Source organism: Peromyscus californicus, unplaced genomic scaffold (assembly GCF_007827085.1).
Source record: "Peromyscus californicus insignis strain IS unplaced genomic scaffold, ASM782708v3 Scaffold_13__1_contigs__length_99412109, whole genome shotgun sequence".
Taxonomy (NCBI): domain Eukaryota; kingdom Metazoa; phylum Chordata; class Mammalia; order Rodentia; family Cricetidae; genus Peromyscus; species Peromyscus californicus.
This window is the reverse complement of record NW_026294424.1, coordinates 87,046,532-87,062,227: the sequence shown is the minus strand read 5'-3', so window position 1 is coordinate 87,062,227 and position 15,696 is coordinate 87,046,532. Positions and strand designations below refer to the sequence as shown.

Sequence of the window (15,696 nt, the reverse complement as noted above, 5' to 3'; positions counted from 1 at the left end):
TAATCCATCAGTCTATCTGTCCCCCACTCCAGGCAGGGTCAATGTCCTTCATGTTAACATTGTATCTAGCACCCACATTTGTTGAAAGGAGCTTAATGATGCAATGAACCAATCTGCACACACACATGGAAAGAGGAGAGAGGGAAAAGACCCGAGACTGTTGATAGGAAAACCTAACGATTCTAAATGAGTTTCCGGTTTCAGGCTCAAGTGGCAGGCACCATGCTGGACACAGACACCCGCAGTCAGTGGTCTGTCTGCAGGAGCTGCTAGCTGTGTGCCAATTAGAGCCTGGCACTGGCACTGGTTCACTTGGGAATCTCACTGCAGACGCGGCAGCTCAGAAAGCGGCAGGCGCTGTCTCAGCTGCCAGTCACAGCGGGTCTCAGGGGGCCTGTGGACGCCACGCGCCTTTGGCCTCTCCTTGTGTGATAACCTCCTGTGGGTCTAGGGCAGATGGCGGAGGGGAGGGATGTTGAAGAGGGTGTCAAAGACAGACAGCATGCACTTCAGTTGATGTCATATCTACAGAAGGAGCTCAGACGCAAGCTTCAGTTTATCTAAACTACAGCGGCCTCACAGGAAGGGGGCAAAAATCTTCATTTTCCTTGACCCCCAATTCTGAATACAACTCGTGAGCCCCTCAGCCCCATAGCTCACACTCCAAATGCCTTTACTTTGCTCTAGTTTTTCCTTGCATTTATTGACCTGCTAGCATGCTATTTCCCATTCATTCCTCTCTCTCTGCTAGGATACAAGTCAATAAGGAGGTGGAGAGGGTTATCTGTTTTATTTATTGATATATCATTGATACCTAAAAATGCATGGCATAAAGAAAATGCTAAGTAACGTTTTTTCTTTTTTTTTTTTTATTAATGAAAGAAACTTTTTTTTCTTCCATTTTCTTGAAATGGGTCCATCTCACTTTCATTCTCCATGTCCAGGTTTAATTAGAATATCTCCCGTCCCCCATTTCCAGACTCCAAATAGTTCTCCAGCAAAGCCACTATGGTTACCTGTTCCTGTGTTTTCGATGCAGCCATACTTGGGCAGAGCACTCAGTTTAATGACAGCGTCGCCCTGAAGGTTGTCGTGATCATCAGTAGCAAAGAAATGGTGTAGGGAGAGTGGGGCTCTTCCTCCCTCATCAACCTGAGGAAGAAAGGAATGAGGAATGTAGACCTGCAGAGGCAGGGGTGCAAACCAGAAACTGTTGCTTGGGGTGACCATCCAGCACCAGCTCCGCTTTGGTGGGGACGCAGACCTCTGCAGATGAGGGAGGTGCCTGCTGCCAAAGCCGGGCACATCTTTCAGCACGTCTCAAAGATGTACTCAGACACCTCGGCTGTGTGTCTCTTCTCAAAATGGCACTTCATTCAGTGATGGAGCTGGTGATAAAGCAGTTCTGGCCAGTTCTAACTAGCCATCTCAACAAGTTTCAGGACAGGATAGCGGCTTTCCTGGGGCATCAGAATTCTACAGAGCACAACCAGAGAATGATAGATGCAGCCCTCCTTCACATTTCCAAGGTTGACTGTCCTACAGGCGTTACCATCCAAATAAAAGTCCCATTTATTCCCTCATATTGTATATTTATTGGGATCTAGGAATAAAGGACTAGCTGTACCTGAAAGTTAATGATTATCTTAACGTCAAAGAAGAAAATAAATCAGTATATGTATAAGCAGTTCTTGGAACTAACCTTTTCTTTTAGGGCCTGGCTTTATGTGCTAACTCTGCATTCTGGCCCTGATGCTCTTTGCTGGCCTGATGGAAATGGTCAAGGCATTTGGCTCTGAATTCTCGGCTGGATGTAGGGTGGCTTACAAATTACAAAACGGGACTCTCGGTTTGAGGTTGGTTCAAGTTATTTCCCCAAATTGTAGAAAAGGGGAAGTGGGGAATATCACCACTGTCTAGAAATGATTCTGAGTTTCGTGAATATTAAAGCACTTGATAGAACTAGGCAATGCCTGGGCTTTGGGTACTGTTGTTCATACGTGATGCAGGAGAAGGAAAAGTGTTTATGAATCTGCTGCTATGCACCAGGCTCTCTGCTAGGAGTGACGCAGGCTATTTTCATTAATCACCAGAGAAATCCTTTATGTAGGAGAAATTGTAAGACTTAAGGAAGAAATGGAGGCTAGAAAGAATGAAGTACCTACTGCAAAGCCAGTCTGCTAGTATGTAACAAAGCTGGTACAGGCAACTGGCTGATACCTTCAGTGACAGACATGTGTTACATTGCCTCTCACACACAGGATTTCCAAATTGTGTCAATAATAATAAATATCGGTTTGATTCATGTAAGGTCAGCTTTCCAATGTTTTAGTTGTTACCAACTCAAATCCTCAAAGGTATATTCTACTTCTGTTTTATTCCCATTGCCAACAATATCTAATATTTTATATATATATATAAAACAATATCTATCTATCTATATATAAAACAATATCTAGTATTATATATATATATATAAAATATACTCTCTAGCATGCATGTATGTGTGTGTGTTCTGATTAACTCATGCGAATATAATGATTTGGGCTTTTGCATATATTTATTTCTATATTTTAAAAAAAGTTTACAATGATAGCCACAGACAGTCTGCTATCACCGCCCAGATACTTTAGGGGAAGAGCTTGGCAGCCCATCTAGGCAGAAATCCTTCAGCTACATCACCAAGGATCTTCGCTCTCCCAAGCCCCGGGTGTTGATTGATCAGAGAGCCGTTTACCGTGATAAGATCAGCAAAAGCAATGATGTGCGGTGGGCTCTTGGCAGGAGTGATCGTGATGGTAAAGACCTGGTTGTCCACACGGTTGTCGTCCATGTCTGAGACAGAGAAGTGGAAGCCATCCATAACCAGATGCTCTTCCGTCTCAAACCCAGCTGAGTATCTATAGGACACGGGAGAATAAAGGTTGAGTCACCCTGACAAGCTGAGTAAAAGGATCGACCTGTTGTATAAAACAATACCAGAAACAATGCATTCTTTGAAGGAGCTACAGCCAGTTGATTACTACGGTTCTTAAAAAACCCTTTCAAAGAATCTGCAGCGCTTATGTACCTAATGTTCTTGTTGTTGATATCCTCCATGGTGAAATTGAAATCCTCTGAAAGTTCCTCCACATCAGGTCCTGAGGTCTTTAAGAGCACACCATACATGGGCAGAGAACGTAACTGAATCCAGATCTCTGGGTCAGGGGAAGAATCGTCCTAATCAGGCAAATATGAGTCAGGACATGAATGCAGGTTTGCAGAGACCCACAGGGGCTCACTTCCCCCTATGCTAAAGGCAGCAATCCCCTATCATAAAGCAATACCACCCCCAACTCCACAAGAGCTCAGGATTTATCCCTCTTCAAATGTCTTCTTGGAAGACCAGCTCGAGGTAACAGTGGGAAAACGCATTTGTGGTATAGGGAGTAAAACAAAGAGATGTTTTATCGTTTCTGAAAGAGTCATAAGGGTCTGTTTTTATTACATGTGCATAGTACAGAAGAGAAGATGGCCAGCTCTAGTTCATCATTCTATAAACACAGGAGGAGGCTTCTTTTGCAATTTCTAAGAACACTTTGCATTTTAGAAGTACGCAAAATTCCATTATAGTATATAATACACTCTACAATGACACAACTCCATGAAACGGAATTTGCTTAGCCAATGATTCACTTCAAGTAATACCAATGTGACAAAAATTTTGATTAACAGAAGAATTTAGGAGGTCCTGTGGATTTCCTTCTATGGGAACTGAATCAATGGATCCTCACTCCCTAGGATACTCAATCTTAACAAAGAACATTTCTTTCCTCTCTATTGTTTATTGAGAAATAAAATCAGCTTTCTGTTCATCTACACTGACAAGAACAATTCATAAACAGTTTCCTCTGTCTTCAAGAATATTTTTGGAAATGTCTTGGAGGCAGGCAATGCCGTTTTAGAGGTTCCCTGGGTCATGTGTCCTTTAGAGGAGCTGACTGTGAAAATGGGGACACTCTGTTTTATTGCAGCAACAATGGAAACAAATGTTGCATGATAATTTTACTGTCAAATTCAAGTTTTCCTGGCTACACTGTGCAGCTGGTGAGGGATGGGAAAGGAGATGTGAGCCAGGCAAGCGAGGTCTGGGTCCTTGTCATGTCCATCCCCGAGGGCAGCTTTCAATGAACAGTTAGAATCCTCAGTGCAGGATCACAGAATTGCCTCAGCTCACCTGACAGTAGCCCAGAAGGGAACAGTAAGACTTCAGGAAATTTCTTCTAAATGTATAGTATTACTGTTTTCTCCTTTCTCCATGTGGGAGATTAAATAGAAAACATTGATTTCCAAAGAGTTACTACCTCCTATTTCTGGGAGTTCTCACTGAGACAGATCTTCAAAAGACCACGGAGAATTTTCAGGTACCCTCTTCTGAGATGTGAGAACAAGAACAGGGTACTTGATTCTTAGAATAAAAAACATCTGTCTCAAACACTGGCAAATCCAGCAAGGAAATGCTTATTTCATGTCAGGTATTATCTTATTATACCCCAATTTTCAAAAAATTTCTGGGTTTCAAATGTGAGACACCAGTTATTGTTTTCTTCTTCTGACAATATGTTGTAATTAAAAAAAAACCAAAACACTACTTTAGACCAGCCAAGAGATCATGAGTTCATCAAAATGCATAAGAAAACAGATCCTATTCTTATATAATTTCCTTGTTCAAAAACCATGTTCATTTTTTTAGTTGGGAAAGTGCTCGATCTGCAAACATAAGGACCTGACTGTGATCCCTAGAACCCATGTTAAAGTCAGATTTGGTGGCACATGTGTGTAATCCCAGAGCTGAGGAGGAAGACAGGCAGGTCCCTGAGGCTCACCGGCTAGCCAGCATAGCCGACTCAGAGAGTCCTAGTGGAGTGAGAAAGAGCAATACCCAACATTGTCTTCTGCTCTCCACACACTCAAACACACATACACATGCACACAAACACACAGGAACACATACACAAATAATTAACTTATATGCACTTCCTTTATCCTGCCCTTGGGCCCTTTAATCACTCTTAATTTTGTTTCTCCCTTCCTTTATTATTATTAATTTGGTTTTACAAGACAAAGTTTATCTGGGTGGCCCTAGCTGTCCTGTAACTTGCTCTGTAGACCAGGCTGGCCTCAAACTCAGAGATCTGCCTACCTCTGCCTCCCGAGGGCTGGGACCAAAGATGTGAACCACCATTGACAGCTTGAATTTTTAAAAATGGCTTGATATGTTGCTAGAAAGAATATTTTTGGTGTAAAAAGAAACCCCTAATCTTTGGGGATTTCTTTTTGTTTCTTCCTTTTTATATTTTGGAGACACTTTTTTGTTTTTTGTTTTTGTTTTTTGGTTTTTTCGAGACAGGGTTTCTCTGTGTAGCTTTGCGCCTTTCCTGGAACTCGCTTTGGAGACCAGGCTGGCCTCGAACTCACAGAGATCCGCCTGGCTCTGCCTCCCGAGTGCTGGGATTAAAGGCGTGCGCCACCACCGCCCGGCTTTTTTTTTTTTTTTTTGAAGATCAGTTTTTTAAAATGTGGCCCAGGCTGACTTTAAACGTGAAAGCCTCCTATTCTCCTACTGAGAATTCTAAGGACTGAGGTTGGAAGTGTGGGCCACCATGGTTGACTCCCTTGCCCTCCTTATTTCTTCTTCTTATTCTATTTATCAGGAAATTCATTTGTGCTTTCTATATAGCTGGTTATAACTTTGATTCTCCCTGGAAGTTACACACATTTTGTTAAAATTGATTCTCAGATACACGATATGTAATAACCTTAACGTATCATATTTTGAATTACTTCAGTTGTTGGATGGTATATAGAAATGCTACTCACATTTTAATATTAATCTTGTACTTCTCATATTACGAACAAGAAAAGTGAGGCAAGTGTGTTTAAACAACTTGCCAATGGCCACTCTATCTGGAGAGGCAAGATTGAATTAAAACTTATCAATTCAAACTCCAGAACCCACACATACTAAGGAAGCTGGGTGCGTGCGTGCGTGCGTGCGTGCGTGCGTGCGTGCGTGTGTGTGTGTGTGTGGGGGGGGGTTTATTTGGCAGAGTGCCTGTCTAGTACATACGAAGACATGGTCCCCAGCACTACATACAGCCGTGTGGCATACAGAAAGTGTGGCAGTGCACAACTGTAATCCCAGCACTTGGGAAGTAGAAGCAAGAAATGACCAGATGCTCAAGCTCATTTTGGTTATATGCCTAGTTTGAGGCCCTGTCTAAGATTGAAAAATGAGTAGCCTTAGAGAGGAACCATGCATGGTCCAACTTTTGCTGTGGTAGATCCCAGCACCCTCCTGGTGCCCACGCTCCAGTCCCCACCACCCTCTCATCTTGCTCCTGGTACCCACGCTCTAATGACGAAGAGGCCGGCTGCGGCTACCTCTGTGCTCCGTCTACTTATGACCGCCATTTTGAATGGCTTTTCTATTACGGAAATCTTCAGTATTTCAGGAAAAAAATTTCCATACTGTACAACTCAGAGAACAGCTGCAAGTATTCTGCTTGTGTCTTTAAGAACGCATGCCATGCTGTACTTCCAGCAGGCTGGAAGAGTTCCCCGAAATCTTTCTGCTCTGGTGGGTAAATTCACATTCAATCAATTTTTGAAAATGTTCAAGTTGCCAACGAGCTCACATTTTGATGTGCAGCTTGTAATGTGTGGTTAATGGGCAGGCGCTGTTCCTGGAGAGCTATTTCGGTCTGTCAAACATTTTTCAAGCCTGGCGATCTATTGATTAAATCTGAATTCATACATTTTCACAAATGTATGACTTTCACAGGATCAAAGGACCATAACATATGATAAAAAATGATCTGCCAATTAAACACCATCGGAACTTTGGGGAAACTGTAGTGCACCCACGAGAGGAATCAAGTGGTATTCCGTTTCTTATCGTTTAAGAAAAGACAATTTAAAGGAGAAAACAATCTGTTGCACTTTATCTAATGCCCACCATTGGAATTGGACTTTACAGTGATATTTTTCAGCCCAGAAAAGGATAACTTTTTTGTTGTTGTTTTGTTTTTTGAGATAGATTTTCTCTGTGCAGCTCTGTCTGTCGTGGAACTTGTTTTGTAGACCAGACTGGCCTTGAACTCACAGAGACCTGTCTGCCTCTGCCTCTCAGGTGCTGGGATTAAAGGCGTGCACCACCACTGCCCAGCGAAAAGGATAACCTAAACCACACAGTGTTCACGAATGAAGGGTAGGGACAAGCTGTTCACTGTAATTTTGACGCCAGTGAAGGAAAAATTCAATACTAAGAATGATTACTATTCAAATAATTATCCTTCCTTTCAAAGCATAACAACTAATCATCATTATGTTTATATAGACAGTAGTCATCTCTTTACAACATATATAACTGCAAAATAAAATTAATTATCCTCATTATCCTTTGCCCCAGATGCAGAATCAAAGAAGGCAGACGAGTTTAATTACCAAGATCACTTAATCAAGTTTGAGCCAGACACAGGGGAAATTCCCCCTTCTCTGGTTCTCCCCCTTCTTCTCAACTACTCTCCTTCTCTTAGGGTAGGGCATGGCCAGCAAGCCAGTGGCCTGGCCTAGGAAAACTACAGAGAGGCACCACCGAGGGGGTGGGGCTCATATTCTGTGTAGACTGGGTAAGAGCAAAGCTGGGGAAAGTCAGCCTTCTCTCAGGAAGTGGCCAGGATCAGCCACTAACTCTTCATGGCTGACCAGGCACATTCTCAACTGTTCTTTTCCCCAAATTCCCAGTAGACCTCTTGCACTCTCCACTCAAAAACAATGGACCTGGAGCTTTTATGACAAGGGAACTGTTGCATTTTGACAATCACAAGCCCTTGGGGGGTCCCAGTATTTTCATCGTATTTTTTCTTCATTTTGTGTGTGTGTGTGTGTAGATGTACGTGTATGTATGTTCCCATGTGTGTACATAAGTCTGTGGAGGCCAGCTATGATGCCTGGTGTCCTTCTTGATCACCTGATGCAAGGTCTCTTGCTAGACCAAGCTGACTCAGCTAATCTAGCTAGCGAATCTAGGAGCGTTTCTCCCTCCTGAGCGGTGAGATCCCAGGCTGGCTACCGTGTCCACATGGCTCTTACACGGATCCTGCAGATCTGAGCTCCGGTCTTCATACTCACACAGCAAGTGCTTTAGCCCCTGAGCCACCTCCTGAGCCCTCCTCAGAGATATGCATTCACCTGTCTACCGCTGAGACACCGGGCGAGGCCAGGGTGTGCAGGATGACTCCAAAGAGAATAGCAGCGATGCTAAGAAAAGAGCCTTTACACTGTTTAGACCTGCTATCCCAAGTGCCCAGCCATGGTGAAGTTCCCTAGGGGGCTCAGCCAGAAGTGCAGAGAGCAAGAGAGTCAATGTCAGAACTCACCACATAGGCAAGGTTTGACCTGGTGATTACGGCCGTCCGTTGACTAGCAACAGTCATGCTCAGGGAGGAACCAGGGGCCAGCCGAGGCCCTCGGTTCTCTGACGGGGACACCTCCACTTTTACTTCTGATGTTGTCACGGTCAGGCCATCTGTGACTGAGATCTCCATGCTGTCCTCCCAGGCAGAGGAGCCGTCATGTACATACTGCAGAGCATTTCTTTCAACTTCGTCATATGTGAAAGTGTCACCTTCCAAGAATAAAACAACCCCAAACTGTAAAGCCGGTGACTTCTGGGAATAACACTTCTCATTTATACAACACCTCTGTTCTCCCGATTTCAAAGCGCACGTAGAATCATGAAGTCTGGGACTGGGAAGCTAATTAGTTCAACCACTCACCCAACTTAGGATTCCCTGGAGAAAGGGTGGGTTAGCCTGTCCTCCTCACTCCTCAAGGTGAGGGCTATTTAACAAGGCAGCTAATTCCTCGGGGTGACAGCCTTGGTGGATGTTGTTTTTTAAGGCTCCAAATCACAGTGAGCTAAAATTGGACTCTGGGAGAATAGTCATCACTCCCAGTTCTAGAAAAACAAAGAATAGGCTTATATTCTTCTTGACTGTTCCTCTGAATCTAATCATGGTACTGAACATTTCTTGAAGACTTAAGAAAAGAGACAGTACACTGTGCTCCATCAAAGGCATTATTTTAATTTGGGTATTTAAGGTTGTTTTTTTTAATAAAAAATGTGAAAATACAATTGAATGCTCAGTGACTGGGCACTTGCTTAGCATGTGCAAGACCCTCATTTTGAACAGTGTAGGACGGGAGTTGTTCCTGGATGTTAAAAGTGCAAATTGCATAGCTCAGGGTACTAATCTATAACATATCATCATCATAGATAAGGTTTGTAGAAAATGGAGTTAAATTAGAATTTTGGAAAATTTAATCCACAAATATTAAAGTTCAATGTTTTGGGGCCATGAAACCTTTTTTTTTTTTTTTTTTAATAAAGCATGCCTTTAGTCATGGGCCGTCATTATTCCACAGAACTCAGATGAGGAAATAGTCTTGGGGGTGTTCTTCCTAGTTACATCTTTTGGAGATTCCTTGCTGAGACTGAGGAATTTGCTTGTTCTCCGTATTTCCCTTCTACGCCCTAAGTGCATGACGTCACTAACGTTGGTAGGCGCTGCACCTACAAACAGGTATCAACTCTTTACAAAGGCCTTCAGATGCCATCTATGAAACACAAGTGTGGGTCAAGGTCAACACTAGGGGGCGGGACAACGAAGTGCTGGTTAAAGGCAACCTTGAGGAAACGGGATAATGGCTGCTTCACGCTCCTGCCCCCATAAGGCTTCCGTTTTCACAACCCTAAAAAATTGCCTTTGTTGCTCCCAAGTGCCTATTAGTTGTTCTTTTTTTGTTTGTTTGTTTTGTTTTTCGAGACAGGGTTTGTCTGTGTAGTTTTGGTGCCTGTCCTAGATCTCGCTCTGTAGACCAGGCTGGCCTTGAACTCACAGAGATCTGCCTTCAGAGGGCTGGGATTAAAGGCGGGCACCAGTACCGTCGGGCACTATTAGCTGCTCTTTAAAAATTTAATCCACATTTAAGGGTAAAGATTTACCCCACCAGGGAAATTCAGAAGAATGCATTATCACATCTCTAAAAGCAGCCGTCTCAAGGATTTGAGAAAGTTACAGATTATGGAAGTGAGATACAGCATTCACGGATAACCACTTAGAAGAGACAATATTCATTTTGATATATATTTATATAAAACATCCAGATTTTGATTGTTTTGGGGCTTTTTTATACTCCCTATGCGATCAATATGTATTTAAAATGATTTTTAGATTTCCTTTAGGGGTATGAGTGTCTTGCCTGCACACATGGATGTGCACCATGTGTGTGCCTGGTGCCTTGGAATGTCACAAGAGGGCATTGGATCTTCTGGAACTGGAGTTACAGGCAGCTGTGAACCACCGTGTGGGTGCTGGGAACTGAACCTGGGTGCTCTGAAAGAGCAATAAGGGCTCTTATCTGCTGAGTCAACTGTTTAGACCCAATATGCAATATTTATAACTCAAGAAAGCACAATAAATACCATTTTAAAAAAAGTGACTACACTGTTATACAGTTTAGATAACATTTTAAAGTTATCCTCTTTGTTAATGGATGAAGAAACACAGAGCTAAAAACTACCAGAGTCTTAGACATACATTATAAAGATTCACATAGGAATTAAGAGACCATATTAACCGCTATGAAAAAGCCACGTGACGTGGAAGCTCACCAGCCAATCTCACCTGCAGGCTGAGGAAAGAGCTTCACGGATTTTAGAATGGGCTGGGGCTGATGGGGGGTGGAGGACTTGCAGCAGATGAAGAATTCTGATGTCTGGGTCAAGAATGTCTTTCCTCCTATCTTATCCCCCACAGGCATTTTACCTCTTTTCCAAGTCACATAAAACTAATTGTAGATGTTAAAAAAAAAAATCCCCAAGCAGGCCAGGTAGAGAGGATGCAGCCACAAGTAGAAACACGTATGGATCCACAGAGTGCACGTAATAAAAATCACTAATAAAATGCTACCTGCGGCCATGGGCTCCGAGGACTCTGCTGTGGACTTCAGCAGAGAGCCATGCTGCGGAGGTTTCTGAAGCTGGAAGAAGAGCTCTTCTGGCACCGTCTGAGCATCTCTCACTACCAACTGCAGGCCTGCAGGAAGGAAGAGAGGCTGGCTAGAGAGACAACTGCATGCTCCCTGTAGACTGAAACCACAGGCCAGGCTGCAGATCCATTGGTGAGTAATCCATAATCATAAAGCACGGCATAATTACGGTGAGTGCAAATTAAATGATAACGAACACCGTCAATCCGCCAGTTACAAGAAGGTTCTTTCAAAAGTTCCCTTGCGAGTAGGTAGCTCAGGGTTCAGAATTTCTTTTCTCCCATACAAACGAGGACAAGCACCAAAGGCCATCAGTAGGTCTGTCCTAACTAGTGTCTTTCAGAAACACCCCACGAACTGGTCTTGCTTTTCATAGTCTCTCTTTTTCATAAATCTACTGAAGGAGTCAGGTTTCATGATGGCTGCTCCAGCCATCAAGAAAGCAACAGATAGAATAAAAAATTGTTTTCACTGTTGTCTATATAACTCGTTCATAAGACTGCTTACAAATAATTTTTGGTCAAATTATAGAAATTAAATAATTACTTCAGGACAAAAGCCACATGTAGAAAACACATATGGATCCACAGGGTGCACACAATAAAAGTCACTAATAAGATGCCCTTGCAAAAGGAATAAACAAACTGGAAAGAATAAGTGCACTTAGAAATAAATAAAAAAAATCATGCACAGGATGGGCAGCTGCAGCTAGCTCCTCACAGCTTCTGAAGGTCACTGTGACCTGTCGCTTTTGTCCCCTATCACTTTCTAAACAGAAACCAGACACCATCACTGAAACCTGCTCCCTCGACTCCCTTCTCAGCTCTGTTTTTCTTGATACTGTAGCAAGGATAACAAATCAAACTCCAGGAGGCTGGGAAATAAATTCTGCGCAGCATTCCATCACAAGGCTGGCCTCTGAAGGGTCCGTTTCCTCCTTTCCTGCTCTCAGTACTGCTTCGATTTGCATAAGAATGGGCAGGAGGATGGATGTAGGTGGGAGTGGACACCCTTCACCCTTCCGGAAGAGGGAGGGGGTCAATGCATTTCGGCAGCCATCAAGAAGTTTCCATAGGACCGCTACTGCTGCAATACAGTCCAATTTCCAGAGCTACACTTCTCTCAGGCCCCCAGTTCTTACCTAGAGAGGTGCGGCCTCCGGGTCTAACCTCCAACAGGGGAGCCCTGACCTGAAATGCTGGTGGTTGCCGATCAGAGTGAAGTAAATGAATGGTGAGGGCCATCTCTGGACTCATGTGCTGTCCATCAGAAACTGGCAAGAGGAAAGACACACCCACACACTCACATGATTAAGCATACATGTGCAAACATAAATCAAATTATAGTCTGGTCACCTTTACCCTATTTTCACAAATATTTCGCAATTTGTTGAGATGCTTAAAAATAGAAAAAAGTAACAATGATGAGCAACTCTACTAAAGCATTTTTCTATGGATAAGACAAAGGATGAGAGTTCACAAAGGCAAAGCTATTTTTTTATTTTTTTAAAAAATTATGAATATATATTTATTTATAAATTAAAAAAAATTTTTTACAAAGTTCTTTTAAAAGGTATTCTCACAAGGTGATTTTGAGGCTCGTTAGTGGGAAGTAATGTAAAATAAGCACTTTAAAACCAAACAACAAAAAGCCCCCTGCAGGATCTCATATAGCTCATCCTGGCTCCCAACTCACTCCATAGCCAGGTGTGACCTTGAACGCCTAGTCTCAACCTCCCAAGCGCTAGGGTTAAAAATATTTGTGCTCAAGTGGTACCAGCAAAGATCTTTATTTATGGAAAAGTTCTTTGAATTAATTCATTCCTCTAGCATTCCAGAACAAATACTTTAAGAACTCTTTTTTTTTTAGGAATGACTCTGCTTCATTGTGTTTCTTTGGAAGGACAGAACATTTGCCCATGACTTTCACAGCAATTGTATGCAAGCAAGCAGATCCAGTTTTACCCTGTCGCTGTGCACACGGCATAAGTAGAAGACACCACTGCAAAGCAGTGACCTTATACTTTGTTTCCCCGGCTGGCTTGCTCCATCCAAGAGGATTCCCATCTTCTATGGGAAATGAAAGCAGAATAGTCTTTCTCTTGATTCACATTTCTGTTTCTTCTGTAACTCCTCCCTCCCCTCCCTAAACCCAGGTGTGGTGGATACTGGTAACATCTGTGTGTATCTACCATGGCTACTGAGAAAAGGGCACTGTTGATTATTTTGAATGACTCTTTACTTGCAGATAGTGTGGTTACAGAAAACCAGTTTCTTTTCCTTTCTTCTGGACTTGGCAGCCCATTGGCGGGAATCTGACCTCTTAATGTAAAGCGTGGCTCAGGGATAATGATTTCACTAGGGTTGCTCTAGGTCTGGCTTGTCCTTGAGGCAGATCTAAATGATTGAGACTTTGCAAGATAGCTCATGTCTATCACAGAGAAGGCCGAAACAGGCCCTTGGAAGGACAGAAGATAAAGTCCACATGAAAACGAAGCTTTTGTGGCTCTGGACATTTTAGTAAAGGGTCAAAATTATTGCCATTGTTTCTTTGTGTATGTTCAATCTCCTCTTTGGAGGAGCAAAGATAGAGACTGGGTGATTCTTAACTTCGAAGGCTCGTGGACAAACATACACTCTTCTGTTATTTTAGTGGACTCAGGACTCTCTTGAGGACCCTAGAGTGTACAATAGAAATCTCCGTGCATAAAAAAAAAAGACATAATTGTGAAACTACAGTTGTATATTTGTTGTTTGCTTCCATTGGTTTTACTTTGAAAGAGAAAAAGCTCAGGAGATTTCAACGTCCCTACATAGTGGTGGGCAGCAAAGGCCTAACACTGCAAGAGCTTTGGCCCAATCACACAGCTGTTCACTGTGACCAAAGACATCCTTGTCTCTTAAGGGGCAGAAAGCTATCTACCAGTGAATATTATATAATTAGAAATCATGTCGCATGGTTCAGTGTTTCAAAAGCAAATGCAAAAACTGCCAATAAAAATATTAAGAATTGCACATCTCCCCTCTCTTAAGGAGTGTTTCTGATTTCTCTGAGAAACAGCCACACTGCTTATTTGGGTTAAATGCTTCCTACGGGCCCCATTTGCCTGATATGTGTTCCTTGCCCAGAACTGCTCTGCAGAGGGCCTGTGCTTATCACAAAGCCAGCCAAGTCAGGAGCACTGACTCTCTTTCTGTTCTTAGCAGATGAATCACAAGGAGCTATCCACCCTCCTTCTGTAGGTTAATGTCAGGGATTGGGCTGGTCACTGCTTTGCTTCATTATCTGCCCGGTTCAAAATTCTGTCATAAAACTCCTTTCAAAGAGGTGCTGCCTTCCTACCAGATTCCAAAAGCATTTCTCCAAGAACAGAACTTCCCCTGCATCCCCCGACCTCCCCCCGCCCCACACATACAAAAAACAAAAAACAGATGAATCTTGGGCTGAAAACAAGATAGTTTAAGGCCAGCCCAAGGCCCTCTTTTAACCTTATGAAAGCTCAAGGATCATTTAATTTCAGGTCCTGGGCAAGTTAACGGTTGACCTTCCACCTACTCAAGCTTTCTGGTTAAAAGGATGAGGCATGCTACTTCTCTTGATTTTTGTGACCTACCCACTTATACCTCAGAACACAAAACTATCCCACACTGCAGGTCAGGAACTTGGATTAAATGCTGCTTTGACTGTTTCCAGTGGTAGATGTGGTCCGCACAATCCTTAGCTTGAAAATGCTGGAAACATCCATCGTTAGAACACTACTAGGTAACTCCTAAGATGACATTTATTGTAAATTGATTTGGAAAAGAAAAAAGAAAGTCACTCATGGGTACTGACTGCATGTATCACCTGCAGGGTCATGCACTAGAGATGAGCTGGTAAGTTCATACAACTGTGGCGCCTTACTGAAATTAGCTGCATGGTTTTTCCCCCTCAAAGAGAAAAGATCCGCAGGGCAGTTTGAGGGAAGATTTCTCTGTCCCACCAAGATTTCTTCCCATAGGAAATATCACAGGATCCAAGGATGAGTGATTCCAACAGAATGGTGAATCCTAGTTAAACAGCTGGTTTAAAAGTTAACCATCTTCATTCTAACCTGAGCAAGAATGCCTTTCCCTGTGCTGCCCCAGCCTCTCTTGCAGTATGAAGCAAAACTAGGATGCAGAAACTTCTAGAAGCATTTTCAGCTCATGCTCTGGGTCCAAAGGCTTTTCTCTCTAGAGGCAAGGCGTTTAATAAATGGCGCTCTTCAAGACTCCATATAACTACTACACATCAGCCGGGTGTAACACATGGATGCTCACATACCAACTGTCCTGGAAGCTGAACATGTATTATGATGATGATCCCCATGATGGAGGAAGTATTCATGTACAGAGGTATTAGGGATCCTTCCCAGAGAGGCTGAACTCCAGCTTGCAAGACCCCGACTTTAAGACTGTAACTACTATTGTTTCTTTTCAATAAACAGACAAATTCCACTAGGGCTCAAATAACATTAACTTTGGGCATTCTTAGTAGGTTTTTTTTTCTGTGAATATGAAAATAAGTCATTGCTAGTTAATTAACCATATAATAATTATTTGGAAACATTATTATTATTAT

The 15,696-nt window shown here is 42.8% G+C and overlaps 1 protein-coding gene and 1 long non-coding RNA gene across 3 annotated transcripts in view; one reads left to right on the top strand and one right to left on the bottom strand.

Annotated features, from left to right (window-relative positions):
- Fras1 (Fraser extracellular matrix complex subunit 1) overlaps positions 1 to 15,696 on the bottom strand; it is a 422,683-nt gene that overhangs the window by 85,190 nt on the left and 321,797 nt on the right. For both annotated transcript variants that reach the window (XM_052735413.1, XM_052735414.1), the window contains exons 36-41: positions 12,236 to 12,367; positions 11,016 to 11,141; positions 8,421 to 8,668; positions 3,071 to 3,219; positions 2,738 to 2,900; positions 1,017 to 1,152 (exon numbers count right to left, since the gene is read on the bottom strand). In XM_052735413.1, the coding sequence (XP_052591373.1) occupies positions 1,017 to 1,152; positions 2,738 to 2,900; positions 3,071 to 3,219; positions 8,421 to 8,668; positions 11,016 to 11,141; positions 12,236 to 12,367 (954 nt within the window). The remainder of the gene's footprint in view (positions 1 to 1,016; positions 1,153 to 2,737; positions 2,901 to 3,070; positions 3,220 to 8,420; positions 8,669 to 11,015; positions 11,142 to 12,235; positions 12,368 to 15,696) is intronic.
- Positions 11,123 to 15,572, top strand: LOC128108630 (uncharacterized). Its single transcript, XR_008217549.1, has 2 exons — positions 11,123 to 11,226; positions 12,964 to 15,572. It is a non-coding gene; the product is annotated as an uncharacterized LOC128108630 (long non-coding RNA).